Source organism: Limanda limanda, chromosome 15 (assembly GCF_963576545.1).
Source record: "Limanda limanda chromosome 15, fLimLim1.1, whole genome shotgun sequence".
NCBI lineage: Eukaryota > Metazoa > Chordata > Actinopteri > Pleuronectiformes > Pleuronectidae > Limanda > Limanda limanda.
Genome location: NC_083650.1, coordinates 17,094,861 through 17,108,426, shown reverse-complemented (window position 1 = coordinate 17,108,426; position 13,566 = coordinate 17,094,861). Strand labels below are relative to the sequence as shown.

At 42.8% G+C, this 13,566-nt stretch overlaps 1 protein-coding gene across 3 annotated transcripts in view; it reads right to left on the bottom strand.

Moving 5' to 3' along the window:
* Nucleotides 1–2,305: 2,305 nt before the first annotated feature.
* Nucleotides 2,306–13,566, bottom strand: part of macrod2 (mono-ADP ribosylhydrolase 2) — a 423,714-nt gene continuing 412,453 nt past the window's right edge. For all 3 annotated transcript variants that reach the window (XM_061086919.1, XM_061086920.1, XM_061086921.1), the window contains 3 exons: nucleotides 6,664–6,702; nucleotides 6,054–6,125; nucleotides 2,306–3,612 (listed from right to left, as the gene is read on the bottom strand). In XM_061086919.1, the coding sequence (XP_060942902.1) occupies nucleotides 3,590–3,612; nucleotides 6,054–6,125; nucleotides 6,664–6,702 (134 nt within the window). In that variant the 3' untranslated portion in view covers nucleotides 2,306–3,589. The remainder of the gene's footprint in view (nucleotides 3,613–6,053; nucleotides 6,126–6,663; nucleotides 6,703–13,566) is intronic.

Sequence of the window (13,566 nt, the reverse complement as noted above, 5' to 3'; positions counted from 1 at the left end):
CCAAAGTCCTTCTCAGAAATGATTCCCTGTGCAAATTTGACACCTTGATTTGTCCAAAAGCAAGTGTCCTCTCTGAAATATGAAAAAGTGCCTGCAACACAGCTGTAATCAGAGCTGACATATTGCCCAATGTTAATGAAATATGAATTGTGGCCGGCTCAGTAGATTAGACTCACTGTTCATGAGACACTATAGATTCTTAGGAATAGTGAGACTTAAGTAGATCTGTCGTCAATGGTGCAAAAAGTTGTCACATACAATACACACTGATGTAGTTTTTGTTTGTTGAATGATGAGACAGACTTGGTGTAGGCTGTTGTTTGGGCCACTGGGGGTTCCGAAGTTACTCTTTTCAAATTCTACACAGAGGCTTTAATTGTTTTAATCAAAGTTGGAAGTTGTGTGGGGGTATGTGGGGGGGCCGGGAACCCATTTACTTTTAGAGTGGGTTGGACTAACGGAGCCGATCAACATTTTGTTTAAACTTTCTTTAAAATTGAGTTCTTTTTTATTTAACTCAAGAAACAACACAGAGATCTGGATGTAAGTCGGGAAGAGGACTGACATCGATGAATTTGGGGAAGCTTGATTGCATTTGAGAGGACTGTTGGGTCTTATACTCTCCTACTGAGTATCATTCTAGTTACTTTATACATTAGTCGATGATTTGAATCCGAGTAAATAGTCTTATTTTTAAATTATAACTTTTTCTCCATCACAACAGACTTCAAACAACACTCGCAACAAGAAGAAATATGCATAAACCCATGGGGTTCCCAACCTGACCTCTTCAGTGTATTACATGATGGTAGGATTATTAAGCAAAGACATTCATTAACATTACTGTTTAAGACATTAGAATTACATAATATAAACTTTGCATAGAGCCTGAACTTTGCTAAAGATGCGAGAAGGGATATGGAGATTAGGATTTTCTTCAGTGCTGCTCTGGTGCATCTCCCCACTCTGTCAGTATTTCACCCAGTGGATAACGATATGAATCCAGTCTGCTTTTATGCGTTGGTGGGCTTTCACTTTCAATTTAGTCAAACTGCTCGTTGAATCTCTGCCACATTTTATCACTTGTTCACAGAGCGCACACTTTACATCTTCATTAAGTTTTTTTTGATTATTTCCATGCAGAGATGTTGGAAGACATGGAGTTGGATAAAGTTGGCAAGGTAAAGCCCCTTTTATTACGGACAAAAAGCCCACTAACACCCACCTACCCCTGAGGGTACAATCTGCAGCTCTCATCTGCTTTAATGGAAGTAAGACAGCTCTGAATAAAGTTTTAAAAACACACTTTCACTGACTGACGTGTCTCATATGGAGGATTAGACTCTGTGGATGAGAGGCAGCCGATCGATTTTACTAGTCTACATGGCAGATAGAGCAGCTCAATCTCAGTCTCTGTTGTAATGCAGCAAAACTTTCATTTACAATTTTTCAGAAAGTAATTTTAAACAAATATTGTAGTCCACTCTAACCTGTCGGACAATCGAATCCCATCAGAAATAATTGGAAGGTTCAACATCTATTGCAAACTCATATATTGGAAATAAGAAATTTGCCGTTTTAATTAAGTTCATACTGTTGAACTTTTAGATAATGAATCAATGCCCACGTGGGAGGATGTAACAGTCTTACATAAGGACATGACTTATTACACTAGGAATTGATGATATGTAATGTTGTCGTATGTATCAGCCTGTTTGATTTACACCTGAAATCAAACTATTTCTCGGTATCCTGTTATTATATTTCTCGGGCAAAGGGAATCAGTTTGGGAGTGGATTCCCGGGAATGTGGTTTGTGATTAAACACAGTTCTACTCGTGTTAGTTATGAGTAATGAACAGAAGTAAACATTTACCTACTAAGATTTAAAACATTGCAGAGCTAAACTTTTCCTCACTGATAAGGGAGGTGGCAGATAGAGGTTCTGGTCTGCAGACTTGCTGAGGCTCTGATAACAAACTCCTTGTGAGGTCTCGCGAGGCCATTAGTGGGTTTGTCAGAGGGAGCAAGGCCTCGGAGGGGGGGGTGGAGGGTCTGTCAGACATCTCCTCTCTGCTCGTACAGGATGGAGCCTGAGGGCCAGAGAGGCAGCACGCCAGTGATCACAGCACACACTTAATTGTTTCTGTCGACCCAGACACACGTGACTGATCGCTCTGCTACAGTTGTTCAATTTCACACGTATGAAGTGAGGGGAAATGAAGTGTGCCTCCTGCTGCTGAAATGAAATCAAACGTTAACTGCTGCGGCGATGCGAGTAAAAACAAGACACACGACGAGACACATTTAAAGCTGAGACATCGCTTCCAACTTAAACTTTATTAGTTGTTTCTGTTATAGCTTAGCAAAGCAAACATCAAAGTATGAAGGCATCATTCCATTAGAACTTTAAATCCATCTCATCTGTTGTATGGCACCACTGAAAAGAATTCATGATTTATACCGACATTGAAAAGAAACCAAGAACTATTTTCCTTTTTAAATCAACTGAAGGAATAAACGATAAAAGCAACAACAAGTATTAGCCATTACATGACGAACTTAAAATTACAAATCATCAGCAAGCAATGCACAACCAAGAATTCATACTTCGACCACCTCTTTAGGTCTGTGATTGTGATTTTGTCGCTCGATATGAGATAAGGCAAATTCCTTCGATACAATTATAGACAATCTGGTAAGGAGACAAGCGAAAAGCGAAGAGGACAGTAAATCCTGTTTATGTTGGGGAAGTTCAAAGCAATTTTCTGGCATGCACTGCAAATGGCTTAGAGAGAGAGAGCGAGAGAGAGGGGGAGGAGGGCGGGGGGGCGTAATCGATTTGTTAAAAGACACTCACATCCTCTTAAGTGTGCGTGGGCGCGCTGACGAAGAGTTTCCTGGTAAAAACGAGTTAAGCTGCAGTTACGGCAGCGGTGGAGATAAGACGTTGTCGGGAGATGTTGGGAGATGAAAGGCAAAGGGAAGCGGCACGTCGCCTCATGGAACAAAGGGAATCGGACGATTTGACGAAACAATGGCGCTGGACGTGCAGGAGCCCGTGAGGCAGGCAGGTGTCACCGTTGGGTGTCATCGGGACAGTGTAAGAACAAACAGAGAGGGGCGGGGCGGGAGGGGTAGAGTGTGGACAGGTAGGAGCCGTGTCTGTTGTCCTCTGACAGCTTCGCCATGCTCTCACAGTGGGTTTACGTTTAAGAAATGGAAACTAAAGACAAGTTTACCCAGTTTATCTCACTCAACACACCCAGCCTTGGAAATAATGTATGACTATAACACACAGTGAGGTATGGCTCATCTTTTCTAGCTGATATGTTCAAGTTGTTATAGTAAGGTTCCACTCATACATACATACATATACATACAGCACATACACACTTCAGGGGTGAGGAGTTTCTTAAAGAAGGGGAAAGCTAAAATCAAGTTGGGATTGGGAGCATCTTGTGAGTGACTGGTTGCCCTGGGGCCAGTGTCAGAGCCGCCCCTGACATGGGCCGGTCTGACACCAGAGTGGTTGGCCTCCGCACAGTTTGCTGGCTGTCAGATGAGGTTGATTGTCCGTCCTCAGCTGCTCATTCCTTCTTCTCAACAGTGTCTGGGTGGGAAACAAAATCCAGGGTGTAGAATTTAAATTCTGCAGAATAATCATATCACGCCGAGAACACAATAACACATCTGCTATATCACTGCGTGTCATTTCTCGGAGTTCTGCGGATGAAATGAGTGTGAAATGAAGATTGTGCACTTTCATTTGGATCAACCGCTGCTCGGCTGAAATGATCATTGCAACCAACGAAATGAAAAGGCTGGAGATTTGCCGCTTTTTCCCGATCATGTGTGATAGTAAACTGAAAACCTGAATGGTTTGGACTGATTGTGAGACATGAAGTGCAGTGTGATGACACCGCCTTTGGCTTTATGACATTTTTATAAAACATATTTTGAACTATTTTCTGATATTGTATGGACCAAAGGACTACTCAAGGCAACAACATTTAGCTGCAGTCCAACATGTATATTCTCAGAGCCGCGCCGGAAGTAACAGGGAAATGCAGAGGTTCTCCTAATGTTGGCTTCAGAGAATGACGATGGTCATTAATCAAAATGGATTTTTTCTCTGTTGGTTTCATAAATCTGGTCAGGACTTTTCAGAGTAATCACCCCATCACTATGGAATGTGTATGAAATGCAATGTTGCCATTTTGGCCTGAAGGTGGCGCATATAAATAAATATCTGTGATGCTGGCAGCAGAGAAAAGCTCAGCCCTGAAGATCATTAACATTATGAATATCTACATCAAATGTCATTGATTTTTTTTTCCATTTCATCAAGGGCAGTGAAATTAATTATGAGGAATTTTACATGGTACGAGGAGGAAAAGGATCTGAGCACTGAGGCTGAAGAAGGAGATAAAGGTAAACTGATCAAATAACCCACCATCTTTGTTCAGGTCTGTTGTGATAACCCTACATCGTGAGTTATATACTATATATGAATTAATTTATAAAGGCACACTATGTGCTACTCGGCTTCCCTCCAACAGATCCAAACTACAGATGTGATGAGAATCACTATTTCCTGACTTCGGAAAACGTGATGGTTTTTCTACAGCACGTTATGTGCTAAAGGGAAGAAGAAGAAGATGATGATGATGAAGAAGGAAGGCACGTTAGTAAGTGTTGTGGTGGGAAATATTTAGCGTTTCAGGAGGATCATTAGAGAAAGATTATAGACGACCAAAAGCCATTATGCAAACGGCACAACTCGCAGGATTGGATGTGACTTCAGAAGGAAAACAAAACTGGAGAAGGACCGATGTTGTGTTTTCTGATTCATAGTGAAAAAAAGAAAAAAAAAACACCTATGGAGGAAATCATGGATGAGAAGGCGTGTACATGTTGCAGTATGAGCTGAATGCTGGAGTGTCCTTGAGCAAGATGACGAACCCCAAATTGCCAGTGACGGATCTGCAGAGGCTGTAAAGCGGTTTAAGTGGTTAAGATGAGAAAAATCATATATAAATATAGTCCCTTTACCATTAAGAGCAATTTACATCAAAATATAACACCGACTTTTTAAATCAGTATCTAAGTCACTCATTTTAAACTACTGCTTGCACGATGATTACGTGGAGGTGTGTGTATGTGTGTGTGTGTGTGGGCAGCAGCCTCTTTTGTTTGCTACATTTTGCTTTGGTATACAGAATCATGTAATTTGGTATTGTACAAACTACCACAGTTATGGTGGCATCTCTACATTTAACCCTGAGCCACACAGTGTTCATGCATAATCTGGCTTTGTTCCCAAGTCATTTCATGAATCCTATTTATTCAACACAGACAATCTGTCTACAATAGTTGCTTAATTATTTTTTTCTACCTGAAATCTGTACGATGAAATAATCAGAGTCTCATTCTTTTGCCTAACAGCTCTGCAGAGCCACACACGGAACAAATTCAGACACAGCAAATCACAGCACTCTCCGCTGATGTCTACTTTCAAATTGCGTGCGGCCTTATTACTCCAAGTCTCAATGGAGACCTGTGAAACAACAGTGTGGGTATCCTTATCAAACATGATTTATTGGCATGATTATTGCCCCCACACAGTCCGTGTGGGCTGCATGTTAGAATAATATGCATTGCACACTTGATTTATGAAAAGTCTGATAGTTCAGTTTGCGGGTAATTCATCACACTCAATCTCCAAAGACGTGCTGACACGTTTATACCAAAAATATCAGGGTCATAGCTGCAGACCTGAAATGGGGAGAGAGGATTTGGCAAATGCATTTGGCCCTGGAGGAGCTGGTGCCTGCGACCTGCCCCTACAGAGACAAGGAGACGGAAACAGACGGGGGAGAGAGCTGAGACGGAGCGGGCGAGGCTGGGTAACAGTCGGCTGCACAGCGCCGAGGATTCTCCGGTTGGAATGAATTTTAAATCAGCAGCTGTGACTACTAATAAGAATCTGCTTATAAATAGGGATGAGTGCGGGATGAGTGCGCGGCATGAGTGCCTTCTCCGTGCCCTTACCTTTGGACTGATTGCTGTCAGTTGGAATTGAATCGGGTTCTTCGGAGCTCTCGACGGGATCTTTCATCCCCTCTAGACAAGTGGAGGGTGAGAAGAGAGAGAAGAATAGAGAAGGAAAAGAGGGGGAACATATGAAGTGGGGCAGCGATAATCAAGCAATCTGTTCTGTTATCCTGTGTAGAAAAGCATCAATTTGCCTAAACAATCTCTGTGTCCTGCCAAGCCTGAGAAACTGAATGCAGCCCTTAGAGAGAGAGAGAGAGAGAGCTTGAGAGGGTTTATAAATATAATGCAGTTAACAAGAACTTTCTGACATCAGGAGTGAACTGGCTGTGAACATCTGAACGTCTAATAATAGTCCCTTCTTTAAAAACCCCAGGAAGAATCTGCACTACAGCTGTGACGACTGGAGCTGAAACCGTCAAAGTTTAAATGCATTCAACACATAATTAGAAGTGTTAGCAAGTACTGTGATATTTCATGAACGTGGGCAGGTGTGTTGATGGAATATCCCCCAGTGAGAAGCAGGAGCATGAAGCAAGAGATGGAGGAAAGGATGAGGACAGCAGACGGAGGTGGGAGGGGGGGCAAGAACGTGCTCTTTACTCACCTCCATTGCTGGTGCCAGTGTCATTGATCTCAGGGCCATCTGTAATGTGGAGCACATACAGATATAGACATGTTACTCGACTCTTATGTGCAAGAAGCAGATAAAGGCTAACTTATTAGTGAAAGTGATAACTTCTGCAAAATGATTCTGCTTTGTTTGATCCTAAAAAGTACCATCCCCAAAACAAGTCCAAGAATTTAAGCAACTTCCTTCTCATGGCCTCTCATTTACATTCCGTCTCCCGTGCCTAGAAAATTCAGCGCCTTCCTAAAGAGCTCCACTTAAAAAAAAGAAGAAGAAACAAAACAAATGCAAGAATGGAAAGATTCATGCAAAATTAATTAGCGCCTCCTGCCTGTAAGGCAGCGTGACACCCCTCGCCACCGAGCGCTCACACAACTCTCTCTTCGTCACTCGCTGAGAGAGAAGCCCCCCCCCGCTTCACCCTTCACAACAACAATCATCCAAACAAAGCACATCATAAAAATAACCGCTCTCCCCAGGCAGTCCGGCAGTGATGTAAACAAATACAACTGCTTAGGCGAGCGTGGAATATTTACATCAACACGTCTGCGGTCAAAGTCATTCAATCTATTATTGGAAGGCAGGACCCCCGGTGCTAATCGCAGGTTGGATACACATGTCAGGTGGGAGACAGGTCTTGACGCTAGTAGATGGATTGGACATTACATTGTGTCTCCTTCGCTGGCCTGTAGGCTGCAGCCACCAATGGAGAACACACTGGATATTTCACTGCTGCTTCAACATGAAACTGATTGAATCTGTTGCAACATTTTGGAAGGAGATTTCTCCTCCCTGAGACACCGCTGGGACTCACAAACTGTTGCGAAGCAGGAAGGATGAGGCAACAACAGTCTCACCCTGATTTCTTGTTTTTTTTCACTTTGTATTTGAGGCTTGGAACTGTCCAGGGGTTGAAAATACATTATTTATTCTTGCAAAACTATTTAAAAGAACATTCAAAACCTGTATTTGATTTGATAGTTGATTTCTATCAATAATACTCAACAGCAATAATCAGTCAGCTCACTGCTGAGAGCTAAGAACATGGTCACATCCCCAAGGACGTCCAGTGGGGCAAGAAAAGCCCAAACTCTGTGTAAACACATGGAGTCTAAAGCAACAATAATCCTCAACAACTGTGCTGACTTTTGGAATCACCTGAAAACAATATCAGTTTAAAGGAGTTTTCATAGCTGTAAGTTTAGACCAAGATTCAGGTCTTTTCTACAGTGTCTACATTTAATCTGGTTAGTTTCGATTTCATCTTGCAATATAGGGAACACATTTAAGAATTTTGTGTGACTTTCGGCTGTGTCTACCGTGTATTTGACATTGATTGATGTGTAGACAGGCGTGAATCTGATGTCTGCATCTTGTCAATTTGGTGGTTCCTAGTCTTTCCATTTAAATTGAGGGAACTGGTTCATTTAGCTGATTTCAATCTCATCATTATAGTTTTACAACCAGCATCACCAACTGCAGGTGCAGAATTAGTCACTAGTTAATTTGTGCCAAATTAACGTCACTAAAGTTTTCACACTGCAAATGAACCAAACTATACGGTTGAGTTTGATCCAGACCAAGACCACCTTATTAGGTCAGATCTAATTTTGTTCCATTGGTCCAGACTTTGGTCTGCGGAACCTTTCACACCTGTTATTTTGGTCTGGGCTGACAAGGGGTAGGCGTGAAAGCCCCCTCAATAACACGATTTATACCGTCTCTTGTTTCTTTCCCTGCTGTTGATCAGCCTGTTACCATAACCAATAGAAATGGTGAAAACCATGAGAATATTTACCAAGTTGTAATAATCTGGCATTATCCTTTAAATGTCTCATGCTTTATTATAAATTAATTACAAGAAACCGATTTACCACCTTATTCAGTTGCAGACTGTAATGGAATAAATTGTCAGGAAACACATAAACACAGATTGCACCACACATGAGCAAGAGGCAGGCGTATGTTTTCAATAGTGATACAATAAATTATTCATAGCCATGAAATGATATGCCATGCATTAACACTTTTCCACATAATTACATTATGGATATTGAGGCTGATGGCAGGACTTGTGAAATGTGCCTGACGTTACGAATCGTGTTGAAACTGAGCCTTTATCGTGTCTGCCTTTTCATTCGAACCAGCAGAGCAGCAGGAGCTCACTGAAGCACTGGACTGCTTCCAGTTGCTCCTTTCTTCCTCTCTCTCAGGTAATAACAACCCCTTCCTGGAGTAGCATCCTCTTCCTCCACTATATCGCACTGATCAAAACAAAGCCAAAAGCTCAGAATTTCAATTGATTGCCGCCCCAGCCTCCCTTGCCGGTCTGAAGCTCGGGAGGGTGCAGCAACATTTGTCTGTCTCGCTCACTAATTTGACTCCTGTGTGCTGACAGTAGAGGGGCTATCATTTAGGGGAGGATGTGAGTGTGCCGCGGCAAACACATAAACAAGACGGGGGAGAGAGAAAAACAGGCTTCTCTCAAGGTTCTGGTGAAGGAGAGAAAGAGTCCACAGAGAGCTGATAAGGAAAAGAGGAGAAAAACAGTGGCAGGAACTGACTCCCTCAGCAGGAAACTAGACAGCTTACACCAGTGGTTCTTAAAGCCAGGACCCAAGACCCTGAGGGGCCCTTAACAGTGTCTACCACCCTCTATTTTGGTATGTAATTTACTATTAGGCACGGTAAGATAATTTGTGTACAACTTGGGTTAAAGAGAAAGAGGGAATAAACTGTTTTACACTAAAACATCCACAAAGTTGCTGTTTATGTATGAAACTGTAACTTCTAAGCATTTCTGCATGAACATCAGCAAAGGAGACTGGATGTTTTGGACGGACATTAAAATTAAATTTGCATTTGAGGGTTTGAATCTGTTTGGTCAATTCTGAAGCTAAAACATTTCAGTGAAGGTTTCATGTCAAGTTAATTTACAAATGAAGAGAGGCCACCCAAGAGATCAGAAACATTTCAAACATTTGTCAAACCTTCTCATTCCTTATCTTTTCTCATCTCGTCTGCAGTGAAAGCATTGCAGACAGATAACCTATCTTTGGAGAGGACGAGAGAATGAGCGCTAACATTGACACACATAAGAGAGAAGAGAGGAAGAGAGAGAGTTGGGCATAAGTCACCCTTGTATGCAGACAAGCAGAAAATTACATCCCCCCCGACCCTCCATTCATTTATTAGACAAGGGGTAGTTAGCGTTTTGTTGGTCAGCAGTAGTGTAGTGCAGCACAATATTCAGCCTCAATAGAAAAGGTGTTGACAATTTCAGATTTGAAACATAGTTAAAAAGACATTTGCGGCCAATTTCTTTAGCCATGATTCTTGAACAGTGTTTGTGACGATGGGCAGCAGTTCTGCTTCTGCAACACTTTTAATGTTCCTGTCATTTTATCTCAGTCAGCCCACGGGGGAGCGAGTCCCTGTGGGTCATCCACAAGGCAGCATGGGAACCAGCGCTGCTTAATGTTCCAGACAGGAGCCTTAAGCAGAACAGGAGGTTCCTTTTGTCCCTCAGCCACAGGACATCTCACTGTCTTTTATTCGGCTCCTCTTTCTCTTCAGCAAGTGGAAGAATACAAATCGATGGACGCGTGGAGGTGGGGAAGTATCTGGCCCTACAGTGTCAACTTCCCTGGGAGAATTTCTGCAGTTCATTTCATCCCCAAACCGTAGCGTGGCGAGCTGCTCTGCTGTGTGTGACCAGGTCCTGGAGCTTTGATCCCACTCCGCTCACACAGGTTTCCAGATGTTCCCACTCAAACAATGGACGTGACCTATCAGAGTTTCTGTCCAGCTGCTGAAAACACTGAAAACCCTGTTTGAATTCCCAACAGGTCCACAGACCCACTAATACTAGTAAGTAGGCCCAGATGAGATCAATCACAATTTACACATTTACTGAATGCATCAGTTTTTCTATTTCGCTAGAGTTGATCAAAGATCTGACCGAGCTCTGTTAGTTTCTATGAAAGGTTTCAATGAAGCAGACAGAGCCAGTACTCGCTCAATAGCATTTCATCTAGAGAAAACAAGTCAGGGAAATGTCAAGGTCAGTAGGAGAACACTGACAAGCTCCATTTCCTTTCAGAAGATGGGAGCAGAATTCATTTCAGCAGAGTACTAACTGGGTGGCCTATGAGGGACTTGAGCCTGGTCCGCGTTGGGCCATGTATATTAAACAAGTATCAAACAGCCCCTCATTGAACTTTGCATGGACTAATAGCTTTGAGCCTGATAGGCCTACTGCAAAGATAATTACAGACATCTCCTGCTCAGGCAAAACAAGAGCGTGTAGACCTCAACAAGTGCCTGACCGAAAGAACTAATGAGCTGGTAAATGTGGAAAGCAGCCCATTTTCATATGTTAATGTTGGCTTTATAGAGCAGGCTTGTGGAAATAGTTTAACTGCATGAGCCGCCACTCTAAAAAACATGGGGGGAAAAAAGGATTTTGTGAGAAAGGGGGTTCAGTCTTTGATAGCCGGAGTTTTCTTTGCAATGAGATGGAACACTGTCTGACAATCTGAGCCAATTACCGAGCACTGAGCTGTGACCCGCGGGTTAGGGAGACGAAAACAAGCCTTCTCAGTAAACACTATGACCGCCCCTTTCTAGTGCTATCCTCCTGAAAAGCCAAGAGTCTTCATTAATATTCCGCCTTTCTTCTTCCTAAAAAAAAGGGCTGAGGGGTTGTGGACACTAAGTGGCATTGTGCTCCCCCGCGGGGTCCGGGTAACCTTGCAGCGGCGGATGTGGAGGGGCGGCTCAGAGCTGGGTCAGGGTCTTCTAAACAGTCTGAAAAGGCCCAAGCTCATTACACGGGCCTGGGCCACGCTTGACGAGACGGAAAAAAAACACAAAGTACTCCGACTGACTGAAAAGAGAACAGGACACCATCTGCTTTGGGGTTAAGCGACAGCTCACAGAGAGTGAAGATGATAAGAAGGCAGGAAGAGATGGCGAGAGAAAGGAGAGGGCACAGGTGACAGCATATGAAGGGAAAATGACCACTTGCAAACGTTTGAGAGGACACAGGGTCCAGGAAAAACAAGTAAAGTGCGCCTTCTCCACTGACGACGTCTCTCACTCGTGATCTCTCTTTTCCGTCTTTTTTTATTAGCCTACTTTGTCGAGGTAGCGTGGGACAGTCGCAGTGGTCTGTCAGAAGATAAGAAAGGAGCACGAACACTGAGATACATGGAGATGAAAGGAGTAAATGAATAACTGATTAAGATAAGAAGTGAGAGAAGGAGCCGACATAAAAATAGACATGGAAGGGAGAAAATGCAAAAGAGGCCTCCCCCTGTGTGACCTACATACCTGCTAAATCAGCTGTCAGTGATGGCCTGCTCCTCTCGCTCGTCACTCGCTGAATTACTTTACATAATCTTTAGACGCTCCCTCAGTACCTCGCTTCCTCATTATCTATTGTGGTTTACTACATCAAGGCCCAGGCAGACGGACCGACGGACATTCGGGGGACTGGTGGGTCTGACACAAAGCGATGTGGCAAAAACCTCAGCCATGCATTAAAATGGAAAAAGGCCACCGCTGAGGGAGAAGTGGAAGCAGAGGCCTGGATGTTTGCGAGCCATCGAGGACACGGCTCGGGCCAGCCGACTGATCAACAGTTGAAGTGATGCCTCTTTTAGGCAGCTTAAGGTTTTCCGCAGGAGGTCGTGGATCAGACCAGTCAATACAATCACAGAGCTCGTCTAGACTGCAGTGAAAACCAGGAGCCGGGGCAGAGTAGCTGTCTATAATTTAAAGGTCAGCGAGGGAGCAGCTTGATTGGTGGAATTCAGTAGAAGCTTTTTGTGTGTGTGTCAGCAGCACGGCTATCGGACTAATGGAGACGTACTGTAACTGCACGGAATGAAGCTGTTGTATCAGATACTGCGATCATGACTGATTGCTGATTTTATGCTGTGTTGTCCTATGCGGTGTTTTCTCTGATGACTTGTTCTGATGTATTAGTTTCTAATCACAGCATTGACAAATCATGACATAACAGTGTGGATTGTATCATATTGTTAGACGTACGGTTTGACTAATCATCCAACCATCCATTATCTATACTGCTTATATCTTGAAGTTCACAGATGGAGCTGGGAAAATACCACAACATACAGAGACAAACAAATGTTTACTTTAACCTTCACACCTACAATCAATATGAGTCTTCTGTTAACCAGTCTGCATGTCTTGGGACGGCGGGAAGAAGCCGCAGTAAAGGGGAGAACATGCAAACACAGGAATCGAACTTGCGACAGTGCTTTCCACAGCACCACCAAGAACAATTAATCTAATCAGTCAACAAAACATTAAGCTGGAACTATAAGGTATTGTCATTTTAAACTGGAATTAGAGTCTCCTGTTTGTATGCAACTGCCAACCAGTCGAGTTGAAATTTACTTCCATGACTCACTCAACTAACGTGTAACATGTAGCGAAAGGATTTCTTCAATTATGAATTGGATAATGCTTAAATTATTGAGTTAAGGCAAAAAACATGACCTTTGGCTAAGAAAACCAAATCCGTTCATCCTTGAGTTCTAAAAAACGTTCCCTCAAGGTGTTCCAGAGACATCTTGTAGAAAGGGATGTTTCCTACATGCAAACTTAAGTATGTGGAAACGGACAATCCATAAACATAAAAAACGACCAAACAGTCTCCTTATGAAAACACATTTCATTTCAAAAGATCCTGATTTTTATTCGGATCTGCAACAAATTGCACACACTGATAATTATCAGCCACGCTTTTTAAAAAATCTAGACCCATGAATTTTTTATCAAGATCCATGAATTATTCTCAAGAAATCCAGGAAATTATTGAAAAACACCCCATCTCGCAATGTTTAA